Raw genomic sequence first — 13,682 nt, forward strand, 5'->3', positions numbered from 1 at the left:
AAGGTAAAGCGCTTCCACGCGCAAGCCATTCGGCTCCGGGTTTTGAAATCGGCCGATATTCTTAAAGCTAAAAAGAAAGAAGGGTCAAGGAGCAAGCACCTTCAACTCCTGGGTCAAGCCACTGCTCGCGGAAGCCCCCCCCCCTTTCCCTCCCCACCGACCTCAGAAGAGCCCCCCCCCCCCCTGCAGAAGGGTTTTTTTATGATCCTCTTCCATGCCGGCCAAACGTCTTGGCGAGTACCCACACTTTACCCCGCCGAGCGCGCAACCTGCCGACCGTCCAGTCGGGGTGTACCTGATTAACCTGCTGGGTGAAGAACAGGGAGAGGGTGCAGGGAGATTTTAAGAAACTCGCTCTGTCGTTTCAATCCGCCGCGCGCCGGGAGATCGAACCGGTGACCTACGGATTGTCCAGAAGTCCAGTGCTGCTAACCATTACACCAGGGCAGCTGATATTCAAATGGGGAAAAAAAAAACATTAATAAAAAGGTTGCTTGAATGCGCAAAGGAATAAATGTGTGCTTTCATTAATAGGCTATCTTGCTTGGTTCAAATTATCTTCCGGCGGCATTCGGTTCTCATTTGCGATTGAAGTGATTAACCGATGCGTTGCGCTGCCAACATCCCTGGGGCATCGGGAGAAAAAAAAATCCCCCCGTGGAAAATTGAAACAGCCCCACGATTGCTGCTTACACCTGCAAAGTCACTACGAGGACGCGCGCATGCACACACAGTTGTCATTAGCTCTGGAACACACCACTTTTTTGTGCAGCAGAGAGAGAGAAAAGGCAACGCGTGATTTTTTTTCGTCAATTCTCACCCTTGTTGGTAAAGCAAGAGCAAAACCTCGTGACAAAAGTGCGCACACATTTCTAAGCCTGACTTTAAACGATACACTAAACGAGAAACAAATAATTCTATTTTACCAGGTAAGGCCCACTGAGCTAAGTAGCTCTTTTTCAAAAGGGACCTGGCCACAAATGACATCTTAACGAAGTGGCTTATCGCGCGGAAATGTATAGCAGCCAAATACTCCAAACGCACGTTTATAAATGGCGAGGGAAAAACTGGAGATCCCGGAGAAAAATGCACGCGCCCACGGGGAGAGCACGGAAACTAATAAACAAAAAAAACAATCTAACTGCTGCCGTCACGAGGGAGTAACTTCAGTCTGGTCCGTTCGGATCAGCGACTCGAAAACTATATCCGCACCCGGCACACCGCATCTAGCATACCTCTCGCGATCGCTGTGACCGCTAGTCACGCACCACCTACTCCAAAACGAACCAGTGACCTCGACAAATATCTGAGATAGAAATCAATCCCCCGCTTTTAATTGTGTTAGTGAGGTCATCTCCTCTCACAAGCGCTAGTCTATGCTCCCAGTTGGTGCCCATTTGAATACCAGAGGCCAGCGCATTAATCACACGCACACACAATGTTGTTTGTTGCTACACATTGATATAAGTATATTATGACTGCCGTGCGTTCTATTCCAGGATGAGCGGGCTCACGGACCTAATCTGTGCCTTGTATATCTGTGCCATTGGCATCGCTCCTATCTGCACACTGACAGCTTCACCCCTCGTAAACTATTTTGTTTTGACTCCGTGAGCCTCTGCCCGGGATGTGCCAGGTCAAATGAAGCATGTGGCCGGCTCGTTCGATGAGCTCGCAACGACGTGAACTCGCGTGGGGTCTCCCATCGCTGCTGCTTCCCGCACACCCCCCCCCCCACCGCCTCTCATCTTGGCGGCTTTGATCGGCAAGAAAGATGCAAGAATGGAAAAGCGAGTCGGAAACCAAGGGGGAAATGTGTTGTTTCGCGTGGACACTTTAGGGCCCACTCAAGGGCTCTGATGCAGTCGGAAAAGAACAGGGTGGGAGGAGGATTACAACAAGTTCCAAATATGGAGACTTGCTGTTGTGTCTCCCCCTGGCCCCCCCTCCCCCCTGCCCCTTCCTCCTCCCACCCTGGGAACAGATCAGCCTACAAATGCCATCCCCCCACGTCCCATCGCGACGCGCGGGCAAACGAACGGAATTCGAGAGCCGGGCGCGTCCGGCACTCGCAGGTGCAATTGTGGGGCAGGAGAGCCGGCGGTCGTGAAACCAGGGCATCTTTAAACGGCGATAAATGCAACGGCAGGCTCGTAACGGTGCCCGGCCGTGCCAAGCTCGTGAAATGGGGAGAAAAAAAAACAGCAATTGAGCGTGTTTAACTACTGGGACACAATCTGGCAAATGACGCATCCAATTAAAATGTCTCCGCGCTGACGCAGCAGGCAACATTCTTCACCCCGTTTTCCGATTTCTGTGTTTTCGCGCAAGTTTCTGTCACCACCTGGCATCGGCGGTGAGCATAAACGCTCGAATCGTCGCGCCAGACCCTCAACATCGCCGGGTCGCTAAAGGTGGCGGCGGATTCAGGGAGGCCCTAGCCGATTGATGATGACGACGATGCTGCTCGTGTGGAGTGGTCGGAAAAGACAGCGGTCTCTCCGTTGCCGTTGGGATATTTGGCGCTTTGGGTGACGTAACGCGGAGTGAAGAGGACGTGGGGGGGGGGTTATTATTTTTTTAAAGAGCGTCTGGACGTGGCACACAATCCCGAGTTTAATGACTTGGCAAGCCCCTTTCGGATTCCCAGCTGAGCTGACGTGGGGAGCGCCACTCGCAGAGCAATTTTGCTAATGAAGAGAATAATCAGCACATTTCACAGTCTGACTCAGCTCTGAAGGCTTGACTGCCCCTCAATATAGATAAAGTGATTTAGCGCAGGCGACTGCCCAATTAGCTTGTAATGGATTTACAGCCCTTTAAATTAGTCAAGTATTTGTTCAGAACTCATTATTTTCTCTCCGTCTTGCCAAGCTATACACTTCTTGGTGGGATTAAATGTAGAGGCATGCCAAAACGGGTGGCACAAAAGCTATTAAATTGCTCTTAATTAAATATGTTTTGCAATGATTATATATATGCTATCTTGCATTTTTTTTATCACAAATGTCGAACCTTATATTTCTTATTTCACTGCACGTGGTGAATTGTTTTCTGGATTTCTAGCAGGATTTTTTTTCTCACGTACTAATTTCTTCAAGGCATCGTAAGATAAGCTTAAGATCATAGCGTGTACGCAGTCAGAAAAAACGGCATTTTGTGTTTCTTGTGCACAACTGCTTCCTGATTTGGTCTTTGTACACACAGTTGTAAACGTGTTTGTAAACATGTCACAGAGATAAATATCCAACATTTTTTTGTATCCTACACAAATTGGAAAAACACCCCGGTGCGTGCACATGTCTACTGCCAGTGTACGACATCAAAACAATATCCAATCACATTTTTCAAACGATTATTTTCACATTCTCCGCACGATTTACCAAACAATTTGTCGCTGCAATGAACTCATCATCATCAAGCCATGATCAATCCACTGCTGGATGAATGGGTAGGCTAACAAAATGAAAGTTTGCTACATTCCACAATCAACCCTGGATAATTCAAGATATTTAAAAAATAATATTGATAATTATTAGCAACAGCAGCAGAGAACAAGCAGAGCGTCCCTCCTTTCCCGTGAAATTGTGGCCACCACACGGAGGCCGCACGTATCATCTTGGAGCACGCGGAGTGATCTAATATCACACGGCGCGAGCCCTGAAGTGCCTCTTTTATCACCCCCGTAAATCACGGAGCCCTTCCCTCCCCACACTGCACCCCACTGCCCCCCACACCCCCTGCCCTCCCTCTCAAACCCTCTACCCATTCCACAGACACAACAGCACTTGATTACACCGAAGCCCTTTTCCCCGATTGATACAGGATTGAGTGTCTCCAGCCATCTCAGCCGAGCTCTCCATCTCAAGACTTCCAAACTCAATTGGAGAGCGAGGCATTCGTTTAGGGATAATAGGTCCAATTCTTCTCTTCATCCTGTGTTTATTATGTAAGTGGAAATCACTTAGCATGCACGCTGGCGTCTAAATGTGCACAAGCGTGCCTGTGTGTGTACGTGCGTTTTCACCGTCAAATGTTAATCTACACATTGGCAATGTTTTTTTGTTTAAATAACAACTTTACACTCATAAATGCATTAAAATAGGTAGACACGTGGATATATATATCTCGAGTGACACGGCATACATTCCAGAATTATTTTGATGCTGCAGAAATGTTGCCTTTTTTTTGGAGAGCCCAGCTACCGTGGGCCCTCTGTTGTCACTCGGGGCAGTGACGCAGCTTCCGAGCTGCGCCACTGGAGAGACAAAGGTGGTCGAGCGGTACTATCCACGCCACTCCATTCGTGTGTCATATCAGTCTTCATAGGTGCTCACATGATTATTGTTCTGATGATGGCAGCACCAAACCATTGGTGGAAATGCCACATTCCTGTAGCTCTCATTCTATTGACCATGTAGTTATTATGACGATGGGCTGCGTAAATAAAGGCCGTTATTATCATTTACAAAATGAGCGTGCACACACGTGTGTGTGTGATTTTCTTGTTGTTTGTTGTTCTTGCCACAGCAAGAGCATTTTTCAATCACATCAACCTGCAATAACAGCACCATCTCCGTGTTCTGTACTCCTGATTCGCGCACCGAGGCCCACCGCTCAGAGGGGCACCGGTTAGCAAGCTCCAAGTACTAGTCTGTAGACCCCCCTGTCGCTCCAGGCTCGGTGAGGTCATCATTGTCATCGTCATCATCAGGCGCGTCATAACCGGGCGTGCCTTTGGGGGGGGGGGAGGGGGGTCCCACCGAAGGTGGGACCCCCCTCAATGTACGTTGAACTTCTTCCGCACATGGTACGTAGCCATTGTGCTAAACAACAAACTATGAAAACAAAACTTTTTATTTATCCAGGTCAGGCCCACCGAGCTTTATAGCTCTTTTTCATGAGCGACCTGGCCACAAACGGTAACTCAACGAAGTGGCTTATTATCACGTGGAACTGTAAAACATCCAAATATCCTAAATGCACGTTGATTCTAAATGTGGAGGGAAAACCCGTAGGAGCCGGAGAAAGATCCACATGACCACGGTCCAGAAAGACACGCAAACTCCAAATATACAGGCGCCAGGGTCGGGATCGAACCCACTGCCTCCTGTATACCAGGGGAGCTAATTAACATCTCGCCACCGTGGCACCGCTGTGCTAATAGGAGATGTAGAAGGTTGAAGGACAACAAACATTTTTAAAGGGGCCCGAGTAATCAACCACCCCGCAACAGGAACAAAATATGTTGTCGATCACATCTTTTTTTTAATCGACAAAAATCGATTTCACCGACGAGTCGACGCAGAACCACGCGGGGCACTCACCGTCAGGTGCTGGAAGAGCCAGGCCCGCATGATGTTGGTGGCCACCTTGGGGAAGATCCCCCGCTTCTTCTGCCTCTTTTTGTCCTTGTCCAGGTCGTCGTCGTCGCCCGTCCCTTCCGACGCCACGCTGTTGTCCATGCCGTCGCCTGCCACGGGGCCGGGGGGGGGGGGGGGAACAATTGATAAAAATAAAGGTGTCAAGGTGAGCCCCGGTGGACACCGGTAAGTAGCAACAATGATTATAGAATTATTTACAGCTCTTGGACCGGTTGATACGCGACTCGCCGCTGACATAGGCCGTGGACGGGAACGGAAGTCGGGCCGCCAGGCTAGTCGCTGTGCGGCGGGCTCAAGTGTGCGAAGAAAAAAAACGTTGCGGCGACCAAATTCATTTGCATTCGTTAGGGTTTGTGATTAAGATAAAGGCGGTCATTTGATAAAGTGACAAGGTTTTAAAAAGGTTGTGTGTTTCACAGTAATAATTAGCCCTTTGTCATTTCATCGATCGATGAATGCCCATCTCATGCTGCCGTTGTTCACCGGCGGGAGGGAGGGGTTATTTGACCGTACTTCGCCACCCCGGTCAGTGTTGGGGTTGGCGGACGTGCAGAACCCAGCGAGAACTTCAAGCCGTCACTTGCCACCAATGTTAGCCGTGGCCACCAATCAAACTCGGCTCGCCCGGCTTCACGTCACGTGGGGGGGGGGGGGGGGTTGGGCTGCGAACCCCGACCACGCTACCGAAGCTTACAATTAGAAAAAAAAAACCCCACCGCACAAAGTTTCACCTGCCAATTAAACATCCTCCGCTCACGCCGCAATCACGGCGGCGGCTCCTCAACGCCGGCAACAGCCGCCCGGTTGGTGGCGAGAGATAGCGGGGGGCGGGGGGGGGGGCCCAATCAAAGCGCCGCCTTGCATCTTGCCGCCGCCACCACCGCCCATCTCTCTCGTTCCTTTCGTTTGGCGCGATCCTCACGGGGGTGGGGGGTGGGGGGCTACAGCGGACACCCCCGCCTGGAACGGCGTGCGAACGGAACGCCGTGCGTTGTGCCCGCCCGAGTGAGAGGTGCATTAGCGGAGGAGATGGGCGTCAAGGCCTGCCCCCGGCGGCAGCAACTTGCCTCCCCTAGCCCCGGGGCAAAGCCAAGCCTTGAAAGTGACTGCCTTCGGGCCTTCTAAATTATGGAGCAAACTCCACCCTCCAGGGAAGGGAATGGGCCCAGGCTGGCGCTCCCATAACTTTAACCCCCAGCCCACAGTCGCCAAGCATGCTCCGCTATCCATTTAGGATAAATAGCATCACAGAATTAATATTTAACAGCTCGGGGTATTTTTTTCCTGCTTTAAAGATAAAAGCAGCCCTAGCCATGTGACAGGCTGAAACTTTATGAGGAAGGGGGCACAAAAGGCTGTTATGATGAAAGTATATGGTTTCGACATGAAAGTTAAAATGGATCTGCCTTTGGGACCGCGCAGACGATGCTGTCATTTTTGTCTGGAACTTTATTTTGTAATTTAAGATAGGGCGTTAATTAGGACAATACTCGCAAAGCCACGGAAAAGCCCACGCATATAATCACTGCGTTGCTGCATACTTATGCCCTGTAGCCTGGGGAATAGCACAAACCACACGGCCCAGAATCCTTTGAATAACCGAAGGATAAGCCATCAAGTCACGCGAGAAAAATAAAACTCGTCCAAATATTGTTACTTCTGCTGCTCGGATCTGTCACGCCACATTATCGCACGAAAAACTTGCGTGTTTTTCAAACCCACCTCATCAAAAACGTGAAAATGTATTTTAGCCAAATCTTAAGGATTTATTTTCTTGGCATTCGCATTTCAAAGCAACATTTTGCCTATTGGTCACACTCATGAGTGTGTAAATCATGTCTGCGATGCCTTGGTGGTTCGGTTTTTCATTTCTACTATTCTTTAATTCACACCGCGCAAACCTATCCCCGGACGAACCTTAGCCCCGGAGGATGGGGCGCAGGCCTCGGTTGAAGCTAGCGTGGCTACATGCGGGTAAAAAACGAAAATGTGGAGGAAGAAAAAGAAATTCAAGAGGCCCACAACGCCGCCTCCTCATCCTCCATCAACAACAGTGGAGGCTCATTAGAGACGGAGGCGCGGGCGCGGGGACCCAGGTTTCCAGGCCGGGCTTAGATACCGCGAGGAAATGCCGCGGGGCAGGTCCACGCGACGGCTAATGGCTTCTGACGGCCGCCTGGAAACGTGGACGCGGTAACCCGCGCCACCGCCTCCTAGCCCCCCCCCCCCACCACTCCTCCAACTCCCCCCCCACCACCCCCCCGCGCACCGCTTCCCTCGCGACAGGCACGGGAAATGTCAGAGTCTCTGCCCATGGGGTCCTGGGGGCCGCGTGCCAATTAGGGGCGGCAGCGGCGCAGCAGAGACACCGCGGGTGAGGGACGGCCGCTCACCCCCGCGGGCCCACCTCCCCCCCCGCTATAAAAAGCCGGTGCTCACTTGACACATAAACGTCAGGCCACGTTTGAATATTCCTCCATGCAGATTAACCCCATTTCCACTGCCCTTCCTTGCCTTCAGTCAATCAATCACTTGCTCGTTCGCTCGCTCTCTCGCGGTTCTCTCCGTCGCTCAGTTTGTGGATGTTGTCGTCGTGCCTTGAAGGGAAATGACTCAATATCGAACGTGGCTGAAACGGAGCCGGAGTTATTCCGTGCGCCGTGCCCGTTACGCCGCGCGCAGACTAAGTGAAGAGGTACGCTCGCGTCCAGCGGTAGTTTTGTTAACGCCGCCAAAACGCACGGAACGCGCCAAGAGCCGACCGCTGCTAGACGACGGTAACCATCGCCGTTTAATTAATTTGCACGTAATTGCACGCGACCCCCGCCATTGCGATCGTCGGTTTAATTTTATTAAACAATTACGCGCGCCGTGCGTAACGCGGATTATTTACGCGGTTATCACACTCTGCCGCAGCGTACTGTGCGGACGCAGCACGGCCGTAATTAATATAGACCAACGATGAAAAAAGAAACGTGGCGTCATGAATCTCAAAGTAATCATCGACAATTGTTTTCAATTCACTCAAGCGGGCACAGAGAAAACGACGGCGTTGTCGGTCGTTGTACCGTTGTGCGGCGTTGTGTTGGCTCCCCAACGCGTGCTCAGGCTGTACCGCACAACCTCAACAAGCTACACTTTTTTTGTTTGCCCCCCCCCTCCAAAATCCCCCCCTCCCACCCCCACCCCCGCCACAGTAGCCCCGCATACCGCATTTACAACCGGCGCAGCAGCAACTGCAAAGCCGCGTAAAATAAAAAATCTTTCTCAGGGCACCGGGATCAAACTTCCCCCGTGCCGGGCCAGAAGGGCCTAGGAGCGTGGCCTGCCCCGCCGCGGGCCGCTCGGGGGTTCGTGACCCTCTTTACCCCCTGGCCGTACCCCGGCCTCACAACACCGCAGGGTCCTTTCAAGGGCTTTTTTTTTTTCCTGCCGAGGATTAAACCCTCACTTTCTCCCCGTGTTTCATCCCGGCTCTTCGGGATCAAAACGGCGTTTATCGCATTCAGTCGGCGCTCAATGGGCCCAAATGTTGGGAGCAGCGGGGGTCTCCCCTTTGTCTGGGATTCCCACATTTAGCGGCGGTGGCGGCCGCAGGAGGAGCAGGCTGGGAGGACAGCTTTCCCATATGGTCCCCTCTGCCAGATTCCACCCTTGGCGTCACCGTGAACATCTATTACCCTCGCTCCACTCATGGGTGGTGTGAATTGAGCGCAAAGGCACCCCCCCCCCCCCGTTGTCATCGTCACCACCAGCCGTGGTCACTCCACAGCTGGATGACGAAGACCTCTCCGAGCTGTCACCATCTCAGCACCTGCACGCGAGCCGCTTTGTTTGCTGCGTCTCCGCAGAAGGCGTCCCCCGGGATCCGTTTCATTCCTTGATTGCCACCGCGGCTTCTTATTGCCATCTCGAAGGCCATCCAAGCCGCACTTTTACTTCTTTGTGAGCAGCCAGTATGACATCATTAACCTTCGTACGTTCACTAATCCACGGGTTTCTCTTTCTGTTCCTTCACACGAAGGTACTCACCCCTTCATTTGGATCAGACACACGCCTTGTTTTTTTTTTGCGACTCTTCTTCTTTTAATCCACGTACTTTTTTTTTATTGGTTTCACATCTTTACGCACCGAAATATTCTTCTCCGTTTTTTTCTTTTCTTGCCTTTTTTCGCGGGCCGGAAGCCGCGCCCATTAAAAACGGTTCACCAAAAACGCGACGGCGACGCGCCGTTCGGAAACAGCGGGCCCCCCCGGTTCCTTCTCCAGCGCCCTGGACCGTAGCCATCGCTCCGCGGGCCTCGTGAATCGCCACATTTATGGGGGGACGTGTTTACAAACGTCAAGGGGTGCGGGATGCGGCGATGAAATAAATGCATAACGAGGGCCCTAAATAAACCGCCTAAAGTTTAACGCAGTGCGGGGAACACTTGGTGGTGGAGACACATCAAAACACCGGGAAAATGTTGTTGATCAACAAATCAAGCGCCGGAACGGGGGAATGTGCCCGGGTCTCTCATTAGGACCTAACCGCAGTGCTGAGTGTAGCCCGCGGGCACGGAGCAATGAGCTGAACTGATTGCTGCTGCGTGTGCCTTCTTGCAGGCCCCCCCCCCCCCCTCGCTCGCTCCTAATGAGTCTACCAAAAAAGCCAATTCATCTCCCATTAACTCCTCGATGTTTTTAAATACTACCATCACAGCAATGGGGCGTGCAGGCTTAGGAACGGAACAGGAGGAGCAGCAGCAGCAGCAGCACCGCTGCGAGATCGGCAACGGTTTACATCTGCGCCGCGTTTAAAGGGCACGCACGCAACGCACGCACGCACGCAAGGACGCCGAATGTTGTCACAGGACCGCTGGCCATAGAACAGATTACAGTCGGCTTTGATGCTGCCTCCATTTATATTCTTTCTTTTTATTATGCGACGTGGGGGGGGGGGGGGGTGGGGGTGGAATCTGTTGTTTTGTTCCGGTCAAATCAGAAATATTTTAAGGAGGATTTCTGGCCAACACTGCTTGGCGGTAGAGCGGGCGGCTCACAGTCGGAAAGTCGAGAGTTCAAACCCTGGTTGGGCGGTTGATTTAACCCCATCATCCCTCCGTGGTCGATAAAATGAGTGCCACGTTGTGGGCAAGCCAACAATGGTTGTAGTGGTCGTCCCATTGTAGTGGTTGTCCATCACAGGAATGTGGAATTTCCACCACTGGGTCAGGGGTTTAAAGAGGAGATTGATACACCACTTCACCGCTCGTTGGAGCAGGAAATCACTGACTTTATTGTCCCGACACAAATAATTAATTTTGTTCCGATACAAAAAACAGCACACTGGCTCAAGCCGGGGAGTCTCTGCCATTGGAACCGACACACGGCTATTAAGCAGCTTGCCACACACAAAAAAAAATGAGTCAGCGAATCTACAAAAACTTGCAGCTGCACAGTGATGACAGGCCAGGCATGCGGAGGCAAAGGCCTTGCTATATTTATTTGTATCGGGCCGGGAGCAGCCTTGCGTGGGAGGGCACGCGGCCCCCAGGACAAGTAGCCGGGCTTCTCACATCTTTCCCCCCCGAGACCCCAAAACAAACCGTGGGATCAGACGGATTAGCGCGGCACCAGCTTTCGCAGCCGTGCCACGACCATTAGGCAAGCGCTGGGGCGCAAAACGCCACGGCGGCGGCGGCGGCGCTTGCGGTGTCGGCAGTGTGGCGCTGGGTCTCGATTCCCAGAAACGCTCCGCACGCCGACCTTTGCAACTGGCGTCGCATTCGCAGCCGAGGCCGCTCTGCATGATAATTCACAATCACGGAACTGGGTTTGTGGAACTGGGTTTCTGGGTTTCAGCTGCCGTGATTGCAACTGGGGCTCTCGGAGTTGATGGCTTCAGCACGGTCCAGCAATGACTCATTATGGAGACGCCCCACAGGTTCACGTCGCGAGAGCCGAGAACTCGCACAGACAGGGCTGCGATTAAATTGGGCTCTCGAGCACGGCGAGTTGATGGTGTCAGCCCGGTCACCAATGGCTGCAGAAAAAAAAAGTAGCTTTGCACTTAATTTGGCTAAATTCCAGCTCAGAGAAATAAAAAATAATCTGTTTGACTGTCAAGCGGCGAGCGTTACTCTCCGTGGCAATGTGGGTTGGGAAAGCGCTTACCCCGACCGTGTGGATCAGGGTGTCACTTGAAGCCATCTCAGAATTAGTTCTGCAATATCCACTTCCGCAGGGCATTTCTCCAACACAACGGTTGGCACTGATCCGCGTCAGTTCCGAACGGATTCGCCATTTCAGGACGCGCGCCGATAGCTAGATTGGGATAAAATCTTGGGGGGGGGGGGGGGTGGGTGGGGGCGAGGTGGGGTGGGGGGAGGGAAGTGAGAAAAAAAACTACATCGGAAGCCAGCGCCCCCCCCTTCCCCAACCTCCGCCCCCCATTCAAACTCAGAAATGACGTAACACACTATACATTAATCCTGGCAGGATGGGCAAGACAAGTTGTAAAAGGCTAATATGTTTCAACAATCAGGTCAGTCGGGAAAAGTTATTACTTTTATAAAATCATGACCATGTAATGGGAAAAAATTCAGTTCGTTCTTATATCTTGTTCTCTCGCTCCCGTGCCCTGCCCGGGGTCAACCCAACTTTGCAGCCAAAACAGCAAAATCAATGGGCAGATAATGGAGGTACTGAATTGCTGGCAGCTCATCTGCTTCCCCCCATGATTTATACCACTCTGTCTCTCCAACCGCCCCGCTGCAATTTCATTAATCGATTCTTCAGGAGGTTTACTAGAGAGCCTCATAAAAACCGCGGCGTAAAACACCACAGACCCCCCAAAAAAAACGGCTGATTGCGGCACGATTTGACGGCAGGCCGGACCGGGCCGAGCCAGGCCGGGCAGGGGAAAGGGCCCTAGCTGGATTGGCGAAGGGGCCGCCGGCATCTGCTAGTCCGAGTGGGGCTCCTCGCCACCGTTATCTCGGCGGGAAACAAGGACAGGTGATAAAGTGCCAGCCTGGCTCCCGCCGTTCTTTGCCGCGCCGGCGGTGGCGGCTGCAGTCGACGGCGTGCTGCGCAAAACCGCGGTGATTATAGGTGGCTTGTTAATGCCGACGCGTGCTGTTTTGTTGTGGAGGAACCCGCTAATGGGCGAGCGAACTCGCTGGAGAAATTTGCTCAACCACCCCCCACCCCCCCATTTGAAGAACCCTTCCCCTCTCTCCACACAGAGCTTTACCGTCTCTTTGTTTCGGCGGCAGGGCTTGCGCCCCCCCTGCCCTCCTTGCCAACTTCTCAATCTTCTCGCGAGCTCGAGTTACCCTACCCCCACTGCTACAGCGTTCCTCGGACAGACAGACAGACGCGGCCGAGTGTTGCCGAGTGTTTTACCTCGTTCGCCTGCCGCTGTAAAAACGCGTCGCCGGTGAGGTCAAGAAGGGCCTGTCGGAGGAATGTTTTTTCTAGGCGACCCCGAGATTTGTTTGTTGTTTTTTTTTTGTCTTTCCCCCCCCCCGCCCCGCCGGGTTCACGCAGAGTTCATCGAAGGATCGGGTAGAACACACACACACACAAAAAGGATCCCCCCAGCTTCAGCCGTGCCTTCCACGGACAACGAAACCTGCTAATAGCCTCCGTTATCTTGTCCGTCCAGCTTTGGGTCCGGAACATCCACTGGGCCTTTTCTCTCGACAGGCCGCTGATGCCATTGTGCCCCGTGCGGCCCCCTGCGACCAGCCTCACTCCCCACCTCCAATCGCTAACATTTCTACAGCTGCCGAGCTCCCCCCCCCCCCCAAGCCCCCACCAACACCGCCCCCACGCAACCGACCGCCGGGCCAAGCCACCACCGCCCCCACCGCCCCCACCACCACCACTGCCCGGCCGAGCTACCATTTTGAAATTGCGATTTTCCCCGCAATTTGTTTCCCCTCTGCCTAATTTGTGCGAAACTCGACGAAATTGCACCGGTGATGGTCACTTGCGGCTCGGGCTTCGGTGGGTCAATAGAATTTTCCCCGAGTCTCATTTCGAGCCATCTCACACCCCCCCCCCCCTCCTCCCTCCGTATATTGGTCATTTCTCGGACACCATTAGAAACGTATCGTGCGTGGCGGGGATCGTGGTGGCAATGCTGATGATTCGCAAAGGCGATGTTCACCCGACGTTGCCCCGAGCGCGCGACAGGGGTCTGCGCGTGGCACGGAGAACAGAGAATGTTTTTTTTTCCCACGGCGATCGAAATTTGAGGATGGCAAAACGCCACAGGGCGATGATTTGACTTTGGATATTGAAAATTGA

General features: G+C 52.7%; 1 protein-coding gene across 1 annotated transcript in view; it reads right to left on the reverse strand.

Moving 5' to 3' along the window:
• LOC133341454 (homeobox protein Meis1) overlaps window positions 1-13,682 on the reverse strand; it is a 98,695-nt gene that overhangs the window by 49,540 nt on the left and 35,473 nt on the right. Inside the window, exon 8 of the mRNA XM_061550101.1 lies at window positions 5,328-5,473. Coding sequence (XP_061406085.1) covers window positions 5,328-5,473 — 146 coding nt within the window. The remainder of the gene's footprint in view (window positions 1-5,327; window positions 5,474-13,682) is intronic.

The sequence above is a fragment of the Lethenteron reissneri genome, chromosome 11 (assembly GCF_015708825.2).
Source record: "Lethenteron reissneri isolate LAM-NWPU_2019-01 chromosome 11, ASM1570882v1, whole genome shotgun sequence".
NCBI lineage: Eukaryota > Metazoa > Chordata > Hyperoartia > Petromyzontiformes > Petromyzontidae > Lethenteron > Lethenteron reissneri.